The sequence below is a fragment of the Nycticebus coucang genome, chromosome 14 (assembly GCF_027406575.1).
Source record: "Nycticebus coucang isolate mNycCou1 chromosome 14, mNycCou1.pri, whole genome shotgun sequence".
NCBI classification, from domain to species: domain Eukaryota; kingdom Metazoa; phylum Chordata; class Mammalia; order Primates; family Lorisidae; genus Nycticebus; species Nycticebus coucang.
The window spans coordinates 6,219,763-6,240,426 of NC_069793.1; the positions used below are offsets into that span (position 1 = coordinate 6,219,763).

The following is a 20,664-nucleotide window of genomic DNA, read 5'->3' on the forward strand; positions in this document are numbered from 1 at the left end:
ACCTCTTTCCTGCCCAAAATAAATAAGAGCTGGGGAGTATGCGGGTGGCAGAAAAATCAACGGGCAATAAATTGCCCCAGTTTGGAGACCTGGATACCTGTTTCCCGGCTGGGCCTGACTGATACAGCAGTTAATGCTCCAAGTGGGAGCATCCTCCACAAACGCGTGCCAACCCTGGGTCCGTTTTCAGCTCACCTTGATGGAAAGGGGAGTGTTCTGCGTGGAGGAAGACCCTGTAAATCCCCAGGAGGTTCAGACCCACAACTTGCCACATGTAGCCTTCGGCTAAGGACCGCTTTCTTAAATCAACTCTGAAGATTCGCAGTTGCACACCTCATGTTATTTTCATCTCAGTGCCGTCGCTTACCAGATAAGCCATTTGATCCCACTGAGCCTCAGTTTCTTCCTCTGTGAAATGGGAGGAGGGGTAAAAAGCATCTACCTCCAGTGATCACTGTGCATTTTTTTGAATTTTGGGGTTTTTCTTAATTTTTTATTATATCATAACTGTGTATATTACTGCATTTGCAGGGTACAATGTGCTAACTATATACCATCTAGAACGTTCACATCAAACTGGTCAACATATCATTCACCACACTATGCAATTGTTGTGTTTAGACATTTGTGTACTCTACTGTTAATATATTTGACTTGTACGCTTGCAATATACACAGTAGGTGAGGTCCCACCGATTACCCTCCCTCCACAATACTGTGCAGTTTGAATAGAAGTGCTGCTCTGCGTGGTGGCTCTCAGAAGTGCTTGGCACCCACCAGCTCAGGAATCCAAGCTCTGATTCACTCTCATCCTTATCATTACTCCCCATCCGCCTTGGCTGCTTTTCCTTTGTGAGGAAAGTGGTGCATCTTGTTTGCGGGCTGTGTGCTCATAAGAGTCCTCCATTCATTCTGTGAGCACTTTAGCTGAGCTCCAGCCAGCTGCTGAGACACAGATGAACAAGGCCGCCCCCTACCCTACAAGGATCAAAAATCATGGTGCGGGGATCATGATAGAAGGGGGCAGTACCAGTGGGAGGGGCCCCAAGCCTTCTTGGTTTTCTTCCTCACGCTGAGGGACACAATCAGGTGGCATTTGAACTGCAATCTGTATGTTGGGAAGAGGAAGCAGGAGGTAGCGGTAGCAGCCTCGGTCCATCCCTTATCCTCTCTGACCTCCAGACCCCCATCTGTGAGCAGTGGCACAGGATGGTCAAGGGTCTGGCTCTGGGGCTAGCCTGCTCGCCCCTCATGGGACTGGACTTGATGGCCCCATGCCTCTGTTTCCTCATCCGTAAAATGGAAGAACAGCAGCCCCTGGCTGACAAGGTTGGTGGAAGGCCAAACAGCTTAAGTCATGTACAGTTCTTGGCCCCAAGTGTGGTCGTTGCTCACCAAATGGTGCTGAAGACAGAATGCTTTTATGTCACGGAGAACTTCTCAGCCCCTGACTGTCTAGTTTCGCTCCCTGCCCACAGCTGCCACCTTCATGGAACACTGGAAGCGGAAACAGATGCGGCTTAATTACCTCTGGGACCTCACAGGCTTCGAGGAGGAGGAGGTCAGTGGGTTTGGTACCGTGCGTGCTGTTCCCTCCCCACATGCCCTGTCCCCTGCCCACATGCGCTTGGAGACGTGAGGGTCTTGGCCCGAGCCTAGGCGAGTGAGGTCACTCCCCTCTTGCTTCTCAGTTGTATCCCTGACATTACAAACACCCTCAGTTGCCAGGGCGACAGTTTTATGTCTGCTAAAGTGTCTTTGATCTCCATGCTCACAGGGACACACCACCCATCACCGCGGTCTCAGACGCATGCCAAGGCTCACCACGCTGACCTCATCGTGTCTGGGGGCTGCCCAGACTGTGGTGCAGCAGCCCTGTGGGTGTGGGGAGGGAATGAACGCTGCCCACAGGTCCCCAAAGGTAGCTGTGAGCATTATGCCTGCTCGGGTGCCGAATCCTCACTCCTCAGAGCCGGCTCTGCCTGCAGCCAGGCAGGGCTGCGGAGTGGGAATGAGCCCTTGCTCACATAGAGGGAAGACCAGTATCCACCACAGAGGGGGACAGTCCAGGTCCAGTGGCCACTGCAGTGCTAGGTGAACCCCTCTCCCCAAGATTGAGTGCCAATTCCTGCAGGAATTCCCTATGGGCTGTGTGGGCATGAAAAGGAACAGCAGTCCCTACAATGAGCCTTGGCACAGAGCAGAGGTGACCTCGTATACTTGCTGGAAGGTGTGGCCATGCTGACCACTATTTAATTTTATAAAACATGCTCACTTTTTAAAAGAGAAACCTCTAATGTAGTGTCATTGCAAAGTGGAAATATCTTCCATCATTTTCTCTGGGGCACACCCACCCAAGTTCCATCCTGATTTGGTAGCTCCCTCGCTATGTGACCTGAGGCCAGTTGCTTAACATCTCTGTGCCTCCACGTCCTCACCGCTCAAATTGGCACTGAGAAAGCGTCTTCACTGGATAGTCTGTATGGGTTGATAGACAGAAGGCACTGAGAACAGGGTCCTATGTGTAGTAAGCACCCGTAGATGGTTGCCCAGCCAGCCACGACTAGGCCACACCTGTGCCTGCCCAGTGACAACCTCAGTCCTCTTCCACGGCAAGGCTCTTTATTCTGTTTCACGAATGACCAGACCAAGAATGTCAATCAGCACACAGTTTTCAGGGGCAGAGCCAGGGATGGAACCCAGGGCTTTGTCCCCAGGGCAGAGTTTGGGACAGCTGTCTGTCTCTCTGTTTCAATTAGAAAGGACCATATAGAACAAAAAACAGTCATCACCTTATTTTAGAAGTCGATTTCTGTCCTTGCCACAGTGTCCCTGTGGCTGGGGGAAGTTGGGGGCCAGTCCCCTGTGTTCAACTCCGTGGGGACCCATCCCATAATCTGATCCTGACTTCTCGGGAGCTTGATTTGGGGAGTAGGTGACAGAAACCACTTGGCATGAGGCCCAAGATGCCTGAGTGAGTTCCCCAAAGTGAGTCACCCTCATGTCCCCAGGACCTCATTGGGATAGCAACCTCTGGTGGAAGTGGCTGCCCTTCCATGTGGTCTAAACCCCAGGTTTGGGCACTCAACGCAGAAGGATGCTCGTGTCCAGTCATTCAGCCTGTGTTCTCCTCAGCCAAGTTCAAGACACTTCAGTCTGGCAGTGGCTTGGGAATTTCCAAAAACACAGCAGCTCCCAAACTAACAGCCCAGACAGTCACCCGAGAGTCTGTCATCCCACTCCCAGGCCCATCCTGGTCCACCTGCCTCCATTTTACCTTCATCCTGGTTCTTAAGAAAATCGTCTTTAGCAGATGGGTCCTATTTCTTTAAAAACAACATAAGTAATGAAATCTTTGTGTTTTTTGTTTTACTTTGTTTTTACTCTTCTGGTTCCCTGAAGGAGGCTGTCAAGGTTTGGAAATTTTTGTTGCTCCTCTATCTTGTCATAGCCTGTCTCCCTGGGAGAGGGACCTTCTCACTCACCTACTCCGTCTGTTTTCCGCGCGGCTCTTCCACCGCAGGCGGGGTCTCTGCTTTCTCTCCCACTCCTGGGTCTCTCTTAACCTGTTCTTCCATTCCAGTGCCCTGCGCTGACCTGCTGTGGGCTCCCCCGAGGCCTGGCACCTCTGCTCTGGGCCTGCTTGCTGACACTTAACTGCGTCTCTTCTGACCCCCACGGCTTCTGAACAGAACATCTTAGGGGCCAGTTCACGGCCGGGTGTCCCCTGCAGCCAAGACACAGGGGCCCGATTCCATTTCCTTCCCAGTGCGCTGGGGTGCCCACCATCTAGACCAGACATGGGGAATTTTAAATTGTGAAGATTATTAGCAGCCAACCATGAACTGGCCCCAGAGGTGCCCTCAGCAAATATGCAGCCTGATTAGCCTTGTGTTCTCACGGCGAGGATCTCTGACTCACAGTCAGCTGGGCCTCCATTTGGACTTGGTCTCTTCCACAGGATCACCCCCGCGCTGAGTACGAAGCCAGAGTCTTGGAGAAGTCTTTGAGGAAAGAGTCCAAAAACAAAGAGGTATGATGGCTATTGCCAGTGTCTCTCCCTGCAGTGACGCTCTGTAGACCAGAGTCAGCTGGAATAATAAATATTTTAGTCTCTATAAGTCTGTGCTGCAGCTACTCACCCCTGCCATTGCTGCTTTGAAGTAGTCAGAGAAGATAGGTGAACAAATGGGCATGTCTATGTGGCGATAAAACTTTATTTACAAAAACAGGCAGGGGGCCGGGTTTGGTGGGAAGGCTGTGGTTTATCAAACCTGCTGTAGTCTACCTCCTTGACATGTCCTGACGATGATCTCAGACTTCAGCAAACATTTTGCTTTGAAATTTTTTGAGGCACACATACCCTTGGTCCTGTCCGGCCTGCTGTGCTCTGTGTTAAACCATGAAATGGAAATGTTTGCAAGGCCAGGGTCCCTAAGCAAAGGGCCAATTCCTTGTTTCACTCACAGACTGTGAGAAGGAGGGAGAGAAATGTTGCTTTTGTGATGTTCTTGAGGCCCTCTCATGTTCTAATAAATGCTTTCTTTTTCCTTAAACCTCTCATTCAAATTGGCAGACATGGCTCAGCACCTGTAGCTCAGCAGCTAGGGTGCCAGCCACATACACTGGAGTTGGTGGGTTCAAACCCAGCCTGGGCCTGCCAAACAACAATGACAACTGAAACCAAAAAGCCAGGCGTTGTAGTGGGTGCCTGTAGACCCAGCTACTTGGGAGGCTGAGACCAAAGAATCACTTAAGCCCCAGGTTTGAGGTTGCTGTGAGCTGTGACGCCACTGCAGTCTACCGAGGGTGACATAGTAAGACTCTGTCTCAAAAAAAGAAAAAGAAAAAAACAAACAAACCAATTGACAATCGTGTTTGCAGCCTGAGTGCTGTCAGACCTCTCCAGGTGCTCAGCCACTGTTTTAATGGTGCTTTTCATGTGACTGGGGTTAGGCGAGCAGGGAGCCCCCTGAGCCCTGCCAGACTCTGAGGCAGGAGAAGTTGGCACTGGCTTCTGAAGGGATTAGAAAGGATGCTCCTTCAGGTTCCCAGACTTTGCTGTCACCTTTTTACTTTCAGACTTTGGGACTGATCAGGACAAACACTTAAGTTTCTCTCACCTTGTCACATGTTCCAGGGGACAGAACCCGGTGGCTCAAAGTGGCTAGGGGGTCACAATTACCATAGGCCACTCTGGAGGGCAAAATGGGTACTCCAGGAAGCTCCCAACCCCCAGCTCAGTTCCTTCCTAAACACCCCTTAGAGTCTGGGCAGGATTGGAGGGTATGAAAAATTCACCCACAAAAGCAGAACGTGAAGAAGCCATCTGACCAAGGGAACAAACAAGCCCGAGTGCATCTCCTACACGTGGCTTTCTGAGCAGCTGCCTGGAGCCTTTGAACTGGCCCTCAGCCCCTCCGGACCTCACTGCCTCCTGGGAAAGCACAAGGCCTGGACGCCACCATTTCTGAGGCCTGCAAGCCTCCCTGGTTTTTCAGGGCAGCATCCCTGGCTCTAGGCTGGGGTCAGGGTGTCTCGGGAGTCAGCGTAGGGCCCCCGAGATTGCACCCTGTGCCTCTGGGGTCGCACCTCTTGGAGGAAGCATGGCTGGGTATTTCATGTATTCTTAAGGAGAAAAAAAGGAGGTGTGACACACACCATGCCCATCTATGCCCAGGGACTTAGCCAAGCCGAAACGACGGACCTGGACAATGGGTGCTGGAAACCACCTCTGGGCACAGGTCCCTCTGATTCTGTGGCCCGTGCGTGGCTTGGTTTTGACCCCACCTCTTCCATCAACGTCAGAACAACAAAGGTGTGGGGTTATTTTTGCTGAGCTCTTGTGGTGGCCCCGGGCCCTGTCTGCTTCTGTTGGGCCACACCCTTTATTTTCTCCTTCATTTCATTTTGTTCCAGTGGCTGCTTTTTGGTTTTGATTCCCCGCCCCCCACCAGCTATGCCACTAAATATTTGTTTATGAAACAAAAATCCACCACTTCATTGGCCTGTTAACTTTGGGCTTCTGGGTGTGGCTTCCTCCTTGCCGGCATAAAATGCTCATGGTGACCCGCGTCTTTGCACGCTGCGCCCTGTTGAGATCTCAGCAGCCGTCTCGTGCGGTGGGCCGCGACGGAGCCCAGTGAGCAGCTCACACGGAGTCTCCATTTTGAAAACCTGCATCTTCTGTGTCTGTGACTTCTGCTGCAGCCTTTCTTTTAGACAGTGGTTCTCTGCCGTCTCTTATTTGTTTAAAACACCCAGAGCCCAAATCAGCCTTGGCAGCAAGCTGGCCAGCACACATGGAGGGGGAGGCCTGCTGCCAAGGGGGCCTCAGGCCCCAGGACCGGGGGTCTGTACCTCCTCATGCTTCACCCCACGGTGCTCTCTCTCCCCCCCACCCGCCCTCAGAAGCGCCGGCATATTCCAGAGGAGTCAACAAACAAATGGAAGCAGAGGGTTAAGACGGCCATGGCGGGGGTGAAATTGGTACTTTTCTATTTTGGGGGCAACGCGAGTCTTGACTGTTTGCAGACAATCCAAGTCGATCGTGTTTTTCCTCAGCAAACTCTGACTGTTGTATTTTATTTTTAACATTCACGTCCGTGTTTCTTTGCCTTCCTTCCGCACCCAGTGAGCCCCGGCGTGTGCTGAGATGGCACTGCATGGCTATGGTGGGTCCGTGTGCGGGGCGGCGCTGGCTGTACTCGGAGCTCGTGAAATGTGCTTGTCGCACTTGCCTGCAAGTGGTTAACACGCATGCGACCCACCCCTGGAATGAGTGGCCTCCGGTGTGATGTCTGTGTCAGCTTCCTGTGACATTGTGATACGTGCATTTTCCTATTTAAAACCCACCCCTGTCTGAGGGAGCCCAGGTTAGGGATGAGCTTCTGCCTGAGGCTCCTCCAGACCAAGCCGAGCTCGGGCCCTGAGAGCCCATGGGCCGGTGTCGCTGCAGACCGCCGTTGCCATGCAGCAAACAGCATTTTAACCTGTAATGCCGGTTGCTTGTTTCGACTTGTTCCACAAATGAAAAAATAACTATTATGGTCTGGGTGGCAAATGGCAAAACATCTTTGATCCTCCAGCCCTAAAAGTGACACTATTGCCATAAGGAATGGACTCCAGGCTTCTCCCAGATGAGGGTCTAATAGTCTTTAGAAAGGCATCCGACAGTATTATACCCGGACCCCAAGGGGTCACGTCTTTAAACAGCTGTTACTCCTATTATTGGGTAACGTTTCATAGGTGATAAGGTCCCAGTGCTTCCTTGAACAGTACACGTTCACATGGACACATCACCCACAGGCAATTTTTAAGGTTTTCTGAGTATTTCTGTTGTCCAGAATACACTCACACATGCACACGCACACACACACGCACTTGTGCGCACACGCACACACACAGGCTCATGTTCCCTGTGATAGTTCCAGCAAGCGACCTGCATTGTTTGTGTTACAGACAGACAAAGTGAAGCTGACCTGGAGAGACCGGTTTCCAGCCTACTTCACTAACTTGGTGTCCATCATCTTCATGGTAAGTTGGTGGAAGGCTGAAGTGGGGGAAATCAGGGAAACCCAGAGGAGCTGGTGGTCTGTGCCCGTGGGACTGCGTTCAGCCTTGGATGCCGGGGAGTCAGTCAGCCAGGGCATGGGCGTCCTGTCTCTTTGGGGCAGCGCATGGGTGGGGGACATTCCTAACACAGGAAGGGGCCAGGGTTCCAGAGTGACTCCCAAGGGGCTCCCCACAATCCTGACTATTTGAGATGACTTCAGGTGGCCCTGACGCATGGCTTTCGTTTTGAGGACATATTTATTTAAGCAACTAGTATTGCAAACCTAGGATTTCACAGCTATTACTTAAGACAAAACCCAGACATTTTTAAGAAAATCCATTAAATCCATAGCACAGAGACTGGAGAGGAATCATGGTGGTGCCGTTCGGGGACCTGTGGGGCTATGCCTTGGGTCGGGGGACAAACACCATGTGGCTGTCAGGGGACTTCAACCCCAAATTGACTTTGCCTTGCCCCATACTGGTGGTCCTCCCATCATGCCCCATGTGGTCAGGGCCACCTGGTCACATCAGAAGTGACAGTGCCCTCAGCCAGCCCAGGAGCTCTAAGACAGCGCCTGAACAGCACGGGACCATGGAACGAGGCCAGTCGGATGGGCTGCTCCAGGATCCCTGCGTTCTGGGCAAACTTGGAGGCAGGCAGGGGCCATCTTGGTTTTCTTGGCTCAGTGGGGGGTGGGCCAAGGACCCCCTAGCTGAGTAATAGAAAGTGGTGTGAGGACTCAGTTTCCCCTCATGCTCTCAGGCACAGAGATAGGGATCTCAACTGACAAATCCAGAGGAGGGCCTCAAGGGCAGAGACCCCAAGACCATCCCAATTTACCCTGGAGAAGTGCGGCCATGCAGTGGCAGTGGAGAGCTGCTGTGCTCTCCAGGAGACTCTGGGTGAGAGTGGGCTCAGCCTTGTTTTGAGGGTGATGTGTCCCCTCTGGTCAGGCACCAGGCTGTGTGCTGGGGGATAACTGGAGCAGGACATGGTCCATCCCTGCCTCAGAACATCCCCAGCCCTCACCCCGCGTGGGAGATGCGGCTCAGGAACAGGAGGCTCCCCACATGCTGCTGTTCCTGGCGAAGAAAAAGCAGCCTCACAGAAGGGCCAGTGAGGGCTGGAGCAGAGGTGGTCTGGCCGTCCAGGGCTGGTCTGGTGGCTCTGCAGTGCCATCAGAGCCACTGGCTTCTGTGACCTTCCCTTCACCCATCCTCTGCATGGGTTGCTCTTGGTCACAATGTAGCTGCTTCACCTCCAACATCACCTCTGCTCTCCAGGCAGGAAGAAGGGGAAGGGCCGGGGGAGGAGATGGGCCCTGAAGCCACCCCTCCTTAAAGGCGCTTTCCTGGAAGACCTGTCTGCACCTCTGCTTGCATCGCACTGGTCAGGGCGGTTTTTCACAGCCTCCCCACTGTGCAGCAAGGCTGAGAGATGACCGCTATCTTCTCAGCAAGGCTGATGACAGAGGAAGGGCAGAGGGTATTAGGCAGGGGGCTAGCTGGCTCTCCTCTCCCAGCCCTCAATGCCTGGTAAACTGCTGTCACAACTAGATTGCACTCAAGGTGTTGATGAGAACACGGCTTTGTCCCTGACTCAGGATCTTCGGGCAGTGAACAACAGTTATTGAGCACCTGGGATGTGTCCCCAGACCCCTGGTCCTTGCAACTGGGCAAGTAAGCAAGCTGCAAACCCAGGCCCTCAGGCACTTGTGGTCCAGAGGGGAGATTGCCTCTGGAAGGAAGGCTGCTGTGGAGGCCTGGTGTGGGGGATGTCTGCTGGGGTGGAGGCCCCTCTGCTGAGTCTCCACAGGCCTGGCCCCATTTGCACCTCAGCAGACTGGCACAGAGATGCCTTCAAGGCAGGTGACGCCTTCCCCAGGGAGGGGCCTCTTGGCAGGCTGCAGGGGTTTTCCATGGAAAGCCCTGGTTCCTGGAGCTACCCAGGGCATGGTCCCCACACCCTGCAGCAGGGCTGCCCCCTGTCTGGGTGTGCTGTGAGCAGGTGCTTCCCTGGGCAGGGTACAGTCCCTAGCAAAAGTCTGCAGAAGCCAGAGTTCGTGGCACATGCCAAGAGTTAATGGCCCAAGATGTAAAGTAAGGGTTTGGGGGGGAGATTTCTGCATGCTGAGTGAACAAACACCCAAGCAGTAGCTGGGAGACACATAGCACAGCTCAGGCCTCCCGGGCCTGTCCTGGGTACCACGTGTGACTGTGCTATCAGGGACAGCTCTGTACTCCGTGGGCATGCAGTGTCCTGGGACATGGAGGACATGACAGAGCCTCAGATGATAGGTGGGCTCATACATTTGAAATGCCAGCTTGTCCACCCCTCCATCCATCTGTCCAGCCCCAGTGAGCACTGAGGATTGGGCGTCCACACCCCTGGGCAGGACGGGGCAAGGACTGGGTCTTCCTGGTTGAGCTAGGCCTGTAAGGAAAAGGAAAAGGAACCCAGGCAGGCAGGCAGACAGACGGACAGACAGCTGTGTGTGGAACAAAATTGTCATTGCGGCCAGCTCCACCCCGTCTCTCCGGCAACCGCCAACCCGTGTTTTATGGAATGTTCTGTCCCACGGTGGGTTTGGCAAGAGGAGGGGCTCGCCCTCATGAATAAGCCAGAAGGGTGTTGCTGCTCCTGAGTAGGCGGGGAGAAGGGACCTGATCCATCTCCCAGCCAGACCTGTCACCTGCCCCACCCTGGGCCCCACCCTTCTCCTTTAACAGTGTAGGGTCTCTGGAAGGTGGCTGGGAGCTCAGCACACCATGTGAGGATGTCACTGCTTCTAGAAGCTCAGGGTCACCCCAGGTTGGGGACAGAAGCCCCCACCCAGTGGTCAGCCTGTCCTAGGACCCAGCCACTGTAGCTGTGGCTGTGCTGTGTCCTGCACACTGCTTGGGAATGGCGCCGGGGCCCACAGCAGACAGTATTGGAAAGACCTCCTGGACTACAGGCTTGGGTGGACCCACCTGGTAAATCCTGGCTCCAGAGCTGGGTGACCAGCCTGTCTACATAACCTCTCTGAACCTCTGTCCTCGTCCATGAGATAGAAACTAGCCCCTCATTTTCTGTCTGTTGGAGGGGGGCCCATGAAATGTTAATCTTTGTTTTGAAGCAGAAGAGCTCAAGGGGGGAGAACTGGACTGGGCTGGGGAAACAAATGGGGAAGGTCCAGGGAGGGCGGTGGGTTCCCCAGCCAAGAATGTCCCCTCCCCCTTTGCAGATTGCAGTGACCTTTGCCATCGTCCTTGGCGTCATCATATACAGAATCTCCACAGCTGCTGCCTTAGCCATGAACTCCTCCCCCTCTGTACGCTCCAACATCCGGGTCACGGTCACAGCCACGGCAGTCGTCATCAACCTGGTGGTGATCATCCTCCTGGATGAGGTCTATGGCTGCATAGCCAGGTGGCTCACCAAAATCGGTGAGTGCCCACATTTTGGTGACTGTGCCCCACACAGCCTCACTGGTGATCCAGCGCTGAGTCCTAGTGTAAGGCAGCCCAGTCGCCTCCCTTTTGCTGTGCAACCTTAAGCTTGTTGCTTAACTTCTTTGGGGCCCGGTGCCCTATCCGTGAATGGGGACCCTAAGTGCTGGACCAGCACTCCCATGAAAACCAGGTCACCTGATGGTGCCAGTGGTCAACTGGGGACTGGACCTGGCTGTGGAGATGTCTCAGCCACAGCCTCAGCAACCCCCTCCCCTTCCCTCTAGAGGTCCCGAAGACAGAGAAGAGCTTCGAGGAGAGGCTGATCTTCAAGGCTTTCCTGCTGAAGTTTGTGAACTCCTACACCCCCATCTTTTACGTGGCTTTCTTCAAAGGCCGGTAGGAACTTCTTCAGTCTGGCCCCAACTTGTTCCTCCCACTCCAGGGAAGAACAAGCCTGTCCCCTCCGTGTGGGTGGGGGACACCTGGAGGTCCAGAGTAGAGCCATCACTGCAGTTCCTGCAGCTGACGAGGTCCCCTAAAAGCCCCGGCTCCTGCTGAGGTTCAGAGCAGTGGGAATCCTAGGCAGTCAGGACCCCGAGCGGTGAGCAACACAACAGGTAGGGATGAGTCAACAGAGACGGGACCAGAAAGGCACAAGAAATGCAGCCACTGGCCAGCCGGCCATGTCTTAGACTCCTGCTGGGGTGAACCCCACACCTGGACCATCCCAGGGTGTGGAGGGGTCTGTGGCCACCCACTATGACACCCTACCCCACCTGTTCAGCCAAGGACTGGCAGGTGTGATCTCAGAACCTCTCCCACAGGCCCCTTCCTCAGCATCATGTGGATAACAAGGGCCTCGCACACCCAGCCCAGGTCCAAGGGCCCCAAGCAAGGGCCCAGGATAGAGCAGACTCTCAGAGGCCCCCCACTGTGCACCAGCCCACCCCCACCCCAACACACACACCAGAAGCTGTGACACTACCTGTCCTCACCCAGGGTGGCCTTTGATCCCCACCTGCCCCAGTCTGCCCAGGTCCCAGAGTGACCCTATGCTGGCCATCTCCTGACCTGGCCGTGGCGGGTGGCACATACTACATTGCTGGCAGCCAGTGAAGCCCACGTTTCCAGGCCCAGGTGGCCCTCCCCTAGTTCCCTCCCAGGTCGCCTTCCCTCTCCTCTCAGCTGCACATTTCCCGCTGAGGGTCTGAGGATCAGACGGACCTTCCAGCAATGGAAAACCAACATGGTGGTTTTCTACAAAGTCCTGCTTCGAGAAAAGCCTAGAACACCCTTGGGCTCAGGCTTCAGGAATCACAGTGAAGCCCACTCACCCAGCTGCCAGGGGGGCCCTCCCCAAGCCCAGCAGGGACTCGTCTCCTAACATCCTCGTTCAATCACTGCAGGTTTGTGGGACGCCCAGGCGACTATGTGTACATTTTCCATTCTTTCCGGATGGAGGAGGTAGGTGGGCCTCTGTGCACTTCCCACAGCCTCTGGCTCTGCATTCCCGGTCTGTCTCCACAGTGACCCTGATAGACACAGGCGATGCATATTTGTTAAGCAAGTAGCAAACAGTTTCTTTCCTTCTTCTTGGAACCTTTCCTGTTCTCCGCCTGGGGTGATAGGACTGTGAACTCATTTGCTGTGTTCACCCTTAAAGGATAAAATCGCTTCAGAGTTATTGAAAGGAAAAAAATCACACCCAGTTTTCTTTCTTTTCTTTTTTCTTCTTCCTTTTTTTTTTTTTTTTTTTTTCTTGGTGAGACTTTGAATATTTCTTACTCTGGTTAAGATAAATGAAGGAGGACAGGACAGAACTTAGCTATGTATTTTTATTGAAATGCTCACCCCTCTACCCGCAAACACAAGGCTGGTAACGTTTGACTTCTACCTCCAGGTTCTGGCCCAGTGGCTGAGTCATGGCCTATGGACTCCCTCCCCTGTGTTTGTCCCATGAACAGTGGCTCTATGAGACCATGCTGGAACTTCAGTGCCTGTCACTGGTCAGAGTCTCTGAGGAACCAGTTAGCATTTCCAACTCACAGAGTAACACCACTTACCATATCAGAAAATATGATAAGGGCAGCAGTCCTGGACTCCTTAGGAAACAAGGTGGAGGGGGTTGGAGTGGATATCAGTCCCAGGATGATCTAGCCACCTGGAGGGCAGCTGAAGGGTTCACCCACCCAAAGGCAGCCATCAGCGGTCCCGAGACACAGGCCTCGCCCACAGTCGTGGGGTTTCCAGAAAGCCCATGAAGTACCCTTCCTTCACTTTTCACACGATGGAGATGATACCTTGTCAAACTTGTCCATGGTTAGAGAAGTTGGGGAGATGCATTCGTAGAATAGAAAAAAGAAAAGGACATAATTGCTTTTCATGAAAAGAGGACTCTCCAAGACAAATTGTTTAGTAACTGTCTATAAAGTTTTGTTCGGGAGGTTCACTGTGCCCCGGGGGTCACTGAGCACCCCTCGTGTTTCCTTTGCTTGGACAAGTTAAGCTTCTTGCCCATGCAGGTGTCTGACCATCACCTGCCTGCTCAGTCCCGGGCCTAAGGTGGCGCGAGCCTGCTGGGGGCACGGGCATTAGGCTGCAGAAGGGTGACAGCTGCCTCCCATGTGGCTTGCTGCCTGCAGGGCCTGTGCACGGGCAGCCACAGTGTGGGACAGGGCACTGGCCCTGGGGGAGGAAGGGGAGCCCCGAGATCTGCTCTTGGCATGCTCCCCTCCACCATGTTCAGTTCCAGCCCAACAGCCTGTTGGGGGGCTGCGTGTGTAAACCCCATGGACTTCCTACCTCAAAACAACTGGAACTCATTATCTCACAGTGCTGGAGGTCAGAGTCCAAAACCAAGGTGTCAGCAGGGCTGTCCCCTCGGACCCTTCCTGCCTCTCCCGGCTCCTTGCCATTCCTGCAGGTGTCTCTCCAGTCTCCACATGGCTTCCTCCTCCCATGTCGTGTGTTTCGTCTTACTGTGAGGACACTAGTCTTTGGGTTAAAGCCCTGACCCTGCTCCATTGTGGCCTCGCCCAGAATTGGTTACATCCACAAAGACCCTTTTTCCAAATAAGGTCACATTCACAGATCCCCAAGATTAGGACAGTGGGCCCACAATGTGAGGGTGGACCTCCCGCCCTGCAGGGCGCAGTGTCTACTCCCTGGACCCCGGAGCTGACACCCGCTCTCCGTCCTGCAGTGTGCCCCGGGGGGCTGCCTGATGGAGCTCTGCATCCAGCTCAGCATCATCATGCTGGGGAAGCAGCTGATCCAGAACAACCTATTTGAAATCGGCATCCCGTGAGTAGTGGCCGGGACAGGGCGGGTGATGCAGGACCCCACTCAGGAAGCAGGTGAGCACAGAAGGGAGACAGGGCATCACTCCATTGGATAGGGAGTGATGCTGGGCTGACTCCCTACTCTCCAAGCTGTCTAAGGATGTCGCGTACCAACCCACCTGCTGGCTCCCTAGAGTTGACAGATGAACAGCCAGGGGTGTGGTTCCCTCACCTTGTGCTCTTTGGAAATTCCTGCCCCATTCTCTCCTCCCCAGAGGCAACCGGCTCTCAGGAATCAGGCACCTTGATCTGTGTCCCTCCACCAAGGCCCCGCTGGGGCAAGGCCAGCCCCCACGTTCATGTCCCTGATGGCTGCAGGCCCTCCTGCGGTCTTTAGCGGCCTTCGCCCTTCCTTATATAGCAGACAAAGGCTTGTTGCTGGGCCCTGACTTTGGGTAAAGGGCAGAGGAAGCGAGTGATAGAGAAACAATTGCAGACAAGTCAGAGATGCAACTTAGAGATGGCAGGCACGGCCCCAGACCCACCTCCCGCACACCTGAGTGATGGCGTGTCCCCAGGAAAATGAAGAAGTTCATCCGTCACATGAAGCTGAAGCGGAAGAGCCCGCCAGAGCACGAGGAGCACGTGAAGAGGCGGCAGCGGCACGAGGTGGACTACAACCTGGAGCCCTTCGCCGGCCTCACGCCCGAGTACATGGAGATGAGTGAGTGCGCCCCCTGGCGGGGCAGGCGCAGCTGGGCAGGCGGAAGCTTCAGAAGAGAAAGGGCCAGTGCACCATGGGTGGGAGGGACACCCTGAGCAAGCAGTGCCCAGTGGCGGGCAGGAACAGAGAGAGGTGCTCCCCAGGGCTGTGCATGTCCTCTGAAGGGCCCAGGCCAAGCGTCCATGTTCCCCAGGCACATCCCGGTCAGCCCGGCTGGACACAGCCCAGGCCAAGCAGCTCTTCTTTCTCCCTCAGCATCCTCCCACCAGCAAGCCAGAGGGCTGGCCCTTCTGAGCTGCAAGACCCTGCCTTGCTCTGGGACCCTAGCAATCCAGGGTGCCCCTCTGAACCCTAGAACCCATCAGGAACCCTCCTTGAGCCCAAGGCTCATCTCACCTTCCTGCAGTAGCTGCAGAGTGTCAGAAGCCAGGGCTTACTCCCATGTGGGCTGGTGTAGCCACCAGCACAGAGCAGGTTCTCCGCAGACACCCAGGCCTAAGGCTGTGCCCCTCCCCCCCCCCCCCCCGTCGTGTTTCTGGACTAGAGGATGCTGCCAGCTTACACATGCCTCTCAGGGCTGGGGCAAAGGAGAGTTGGGGCATGTGCTGCCACCCGGAGTCTCCCCGACCCTACCCACTTCCTACCTCTCCCTCCTGCCTCCCTCCGCTCTGGTCACGCTGGCCTCCTTGCTGCTCCCTAAACTCGAGAGTGCAGGTCTGCCCCCGGGGCCCTGCTGGCATGCTCTCCCCTAAAGACCTGCACTGTCTCCCCCTTGGGCTCTACTCAGAATGCCCCCCAACAGAGGAAGCCCCTTCCCTACACAGCCCTGCCCCCCCTCTGCCCCCCACCTGGAGTCTCAGATCACCAGCTGCCACCCTCTGTCCTGGGGCAGCCTGTCTGCCTGTCCTTCCCTGTTAGGATCCAAGTCTGTGAAGGTGGGCACTTTCCTCCTTGCTCTTCTGTCCCAGATCCCACCCCTGCAGCAAGTCTGGGTAGACAGTGGTGCTCAATGTGTGCCTGCTGACTGAGTGGGTGAGTGAAGGCACGCAGAGGGGCACCCCGGAGTGCAGCACCCTGGCCATCCTAGGCAGCTTCTCAGAATGTTGGTTCCTGGGCCCGTCCCTGTCTGTGCTGGGTGAGGCCTGGCACTCTGCATTTTTAATAAATGCCTGGAAGTGAGCGCAGCTGAGGGTTGCACTGCATGGCTCGCCTCAGGAGTGGTGAGCGGTTCTGTTTAATTACACCACAAGCAGTGCTTTCAGTTGGCCTAATCTGTCCAAAAAGTCACTCCCGCTGCCCAGCTGACTGTGCAGGAGGCATTCACTCCATCGGTGTGGCTGACTCAGAGGCAGGGCACTCCTGAGTGTCTCTGCTTTTTCCTGGACTCAAATCTAAGCTGGAACAGAGGCAGGTGCAGCTGTCCTGTCCGGTGGGCAGCTCCTTCTCAGCTGGTAGACCCAGCATGGGAAGCAGTCAGCAGGACAGGGTCTGGGCGGGGACTCCCCTACCTGTACGTCATGCCTTTCATGGGAGAATGCAGGGAGAAATACCAGGAAAATAGCACAGTCTGGGACTGCCAAGAGCCTGAAGGTCCCTTCCCCAGATTTATTTTCCTAGCAGCTGGAGGTCATTCTGTGTTCCTTGTGGGTTTGGAGAAAGGGGATTCCCAGAAAAGACTCCTCCCGCCACACACACGGGGAGCGACCCGGTGCTCCAGCATGACCCCCACCATCCAAGGCACACTCTTCGCCGTGACTTTCTCCCCTTCCAGGGCTGCACATCTCCTCCTTGAGGGAAGGCCCAGGCTGGCCACTTGGAGCACACAGATGTGGACAGATTGAAAGAAAAGGCCCAGCTGGGAATGTGTCACCCCCAGCCCCTGTGGCTTTTCTAATTTCCCCTCTGCTCCCCCCTTATCCCATTAGTGCCAGAGGCAATGACACTTGGAAGTGGGGAAACCCACCCCGCAAGTGACCTCTGGCCTAGGACCTCGGGAGCCCAGGCCCAAGGCTCGGCCCACATGGCCCGGCTTCTGTGAGGCCTGCAGACTTCAAACAGGGCCAGTGCCCAGAGGCCTCCTGCCCAGCCCACAGGCCAGGCAAGGGAGAGGCCCCCCGAGACACAGGGCCTGGAGGAGAGCTAGAAGGGCATGCCCCAGCCGCCCACCCTCCCCATGGGCTAACAATGGCCACACTCAGCTGCCAGGCACAGGGTGACATTCTGCCCGCTTCCTTGTTTACCACCTGGCACAGAGCACCCTTGGACTGGGTCTTGTGTGCAATTCCTAAACCAGCTTCCCCAACTCAGTTCCATTCAACAACCTTTTCCTGACCTTCTCGGAGCCCAGCCCTGGGCTAGTTGAGGCCAAAGAAGCCCCGAGTCCAGAGTGGGCTACAAGAGTGAGGGCCTGAGGCAGAGGTACGAGGCATCCTGCTCAGGGGTTCCCACCCAGAGGCCTGGTGGAAGGGGAGATTTGGGGCGCTTGATGATGCAGAGATGCAGGGAGGCCCCCAGGCCCCAGAAAACTCTGGCCAGGGACATAATAGGGCCACACCCATGTCCCTTCCTAGCCCAGGCATGGGGATGACCACAGGCTGGGCCATCCAGCTCTCAAGGGCCTTTATTCCTGTTAGTGATGATTTTTCTTAGGATTAGACATATGATAAGTGAACATTCCCATTATTTAGAGTCAAACACTGAAGATTCAGCACAAAATCTAGACTTCTCCATTATGCTTCCTCCTGGCCTCCAGGTCACCTGGGTTGCAGTGGGTCCACCCCCAGACCCCTCTTAGGCACCTGCAGGCGTCCACGCGGGTGGGCTTGATGATGGCAGAGCAGCAGACCCACAGGATGTTGCATTGAGCTTGGTGTCCAGGGCAGTGGGGGCCCCCGGCCTAATGGTCTGAGGATCCCAGGCAGTGCTGACCAGCACCCGGGCTCTCTCCACAGTCATCCAGTTTGGCTTTGTCACCTTGTTCGTCGCATCCTTCCCACTGGCACCACTCTTTGCACTGCTAAACAACATCATTGAGATCCGCCTGGATGCCAAAAAGTTCGTCACTGAGCTCCGGAGGCCAGTGGCCGTCAGAGCCAAAGACATTGGTGAGTGACCTGACCCCAGGAGGCCAGTGGGACCAGGTTCTGAGTTCATGAAGGGTTTGGGGTGCAGGTTGCTACACTCCAGAAGCTAGAGCCAGGGCCGGACAAGTGTTCCCTTTCTGGATGAAGCCCAGGGTGGGTGATGCCAGACCTCCGGCTTGCTCATCCCACCCCACAGAGAACAGTTGGGAAGAGTGAGTCTGGCGTATCTGAATGTCAATCTGTGGCTTTAGGAGGCCCAGGAGACACATTTCCTCTCTGATGGCGCCCAACAGCGCAACCCCTCGCTGTGTGGCTCTGTGTGCACAGTGCTAGACCATCGGGAAAGTAATAGTAAGGCAAGCACCCTTCCTACGTCACATACGGTAAAGGACAAGAAAAAGAGGAAAGAGCGTCCTCCTGTCTGAGTCATGGCATGACTTGCCCCTGGAGTCAAGGACAGGGTGAACCTCAACTCATGCTTTTTAGCCCCAAGCCCAAGGCGCACCTCATCCATGTGAAGGGAGGGCACCATTGTGGCCAGTGTAAAGAATAACTTTGTAATAGTCCGAAGTGTCCGAAATGGAGTAGATGTGCCTGAGGGGTAGAGAGCTCCCTGTCACCAGGGGCATTTAAGCAGAGACAGGGTGACTGTCCCTCTGGGAGGAGTAAGAGGTGGAGATACCCAGTTGGCAGAGCTCCAGGGCCCAGCCCTCACCACCAAGGACAAGACCAAGCAAGATCCAATTTTCAGGGAGAAAATAAAATTGCAAAAATACATTTTCTTTATCTTATATTTAACTCGATTTTAGTTAGAATAGCACCTTTGTGCTAATTATTGGAACACAACAAGATTGAATTATGTGTTAGGGATTATCAGCTGTCGTTTTGATGAAATGATGATTACATACTGGCAAGCTAGGGTCTCTTTGGGTTGGGCTTTTGCAGGCCAAACATAATCTTGCAAAAGACGTGGAAGCTTCAGTGTCCTCCCAAGGGCTTCTCTAGTCCCAGCTGTTTGGGTATTTCTATTAGAAACACCCCTCAGACCATCCGTGTTCTGTCTGTACGTTGTTAGTGGCTCTGCCTTGGTTAGAAGCTCCTTGGCAAGGCCGCCAGCCACCACTGGTGACCAGATCTGCCAATTCTCCGCTGTCCAAGTCTGAGATAACTTGAACTCTGGCCATGTTCACAGGTCAAACATCATCAAATATCTGCAGTTCCATGTGGCTATCCTGGCAGCCTCACGTTTGTGGTGTGGCGGGGCCTGGAATGTGAGTGCTCCATAGGACAGCAGGGCTGTCCCAGCCAGGAAAGTATATAATAGAGATCGTCACCCTGTGTTTGGACACTTCTGCCTCCCTGTGTCACCTCTTATTAGGTGACCCAGAAGACTCAACAGACATTCTTTTTATTCAATGGTCTTGTAAGATTTTGGTTACAAATATAGAAAGTTTCAAGAGCTCCTGAAGTAACTGACCCTCCAAAATCCCTCCAAACTACCAGTGTCCAGGGCACCCACAGCCACGGGTGAGCCCCTTACTCCTCACACTGGGAGGGCCAGTGGCCACAGGTTGGGACTGGCTTCGCAAATGGCAACCTATAGCATGGATTTGCTGGTACCCTAGGTCAGAGGGCAGCACACATGTTCTGTACGGGGCCCAAGAGTAAACGTTTTAGGCTTTGTGGACCAATAGGTGATGCCCTCAAGGCTCAGGCATTGTGTCTCATCAAAAGGCTAAATCTTTCACATATTTTTCACTTCCCACATAAAACATAAAAACTCATTTTCAGCTGGCAAGCCAGGAAGAAAGCAGGCTATGGACTGAACTTGGACCTCAGGCCATATTCGCAAATCTCCCAAGAGGAAGGGGAGATGGCACCCAGCCACTCACAGAAATATGGCTGCTTTGAAGACCAACCCCAGAGGGCCATCACTTTTCCTGGACATCAGCCTGTTGGGTCCTCCAAGGAACCTCAGGAGGAAGCTGGGGCAAATTTTCAGTTCCACTTTCCAGGTGGTTAAGAGAGCCAAGAGCCGAGCCAGACCCACTGGGCCCCTACACAGATGGGAAAACCTCACATTTCACACCAAAGGCCCTGGCAGGGCTGGGACAGCTTGCCAGGGGCTTCCTGGACATTCCTTGAACACTCTGGGGCTGTCTACCCAGTGGCAGGAAGAGAGGAGCGAGGCCCTGCGGTGCCTTCCTCATACAGCCCCCTCCCCCACACACACCTACCCCCCTAATCCCACAGTGTCCCAGGAGGCTAGTGCTTGCTTTGTCATCCTTGGCTTGGAGAAGCTCTGGAGGTCCCCAGATGGTGACATCCAAAAGTTTGCAAACCCACCGTGGTGAAAGAGCGGCATGGCAGCCCAGCTTCCCACAGCCCCACTGCCGTGCAGGCTTCCCAGCACAGCGGGGCTCACACTGCACGTTTTGTCCCTTGTTTTTCACTCCGTTCTCACGGATCAGCTGCTCACTTCCTGGTTCCTGCACGGTGGGGGGGCATAATCGGCCTCCTTTCACACATGAGTTTATGGGCTCCTTAACCGTGTAACCTTTCCTTGAAGAGGCCTTTGTCTTCCT

At 54.6% G+C, this 20,664-nt stretch overlaps 1 protein-coding gene across 11 annotated transcripts in view; it reads left to right on the forward strand.

The window, feature by feature from the left end:
* ANO1 (anoctamin 1) overlaps positions 1–20,664 on the forward strand; it is a 177,276-nt gene that overhangs the window by 145,092 nt on the left and 11,520 nt on the right. For 7 of the 11 annotated variants that reach the window (XM_053560128.1, XM_053560132.1, XM_053560129.1 and 4 more), the window contains 11 exons: positions 1,478–1,560; positions 3,402–3,413; positions 3,961–4,032; positions 6,411–6,488; positions 7,461–7,535; positions 10,784–10,985; positions 11,276–11,387; positions 12,398–12,455; positions 14,194–14,294; positions 14,851–14,996; positions 17,948–18,100. In XM_053560128.1, the coding sequence (XP_053416103.1) occupies positions 1,478–1,560; positions 3,402–3,413; positions 3,961–4,032; positions 6,411–6,488; positions 7,461–7,535; positions 10,784–10,985; positions 11,276–11,387; positions 12,398–12,455; positions 14,194–14,294; positions 14,851–14,996; positions 17,948–18,100 (1,092 nt within the window). The remainder of the gene's footprint in view (positions 1–1,477; positions 1,561–3,401; positions 3,414–3,960; positions 4,033–6,410; positions 6,489–7,460; positions 7,536–10,783; positions 10,986–11,275; positions 11,388–12,397; positions 12,456–14,193; positions 14,295–14,850; positions 14,997–17,947; positions 18,101–20,664) is intronic. The other 4 variants (XM_053560134.1, XM_053560130.1, XM_053560131.1 and 1 more) reach the window with 3 other exon arrangements.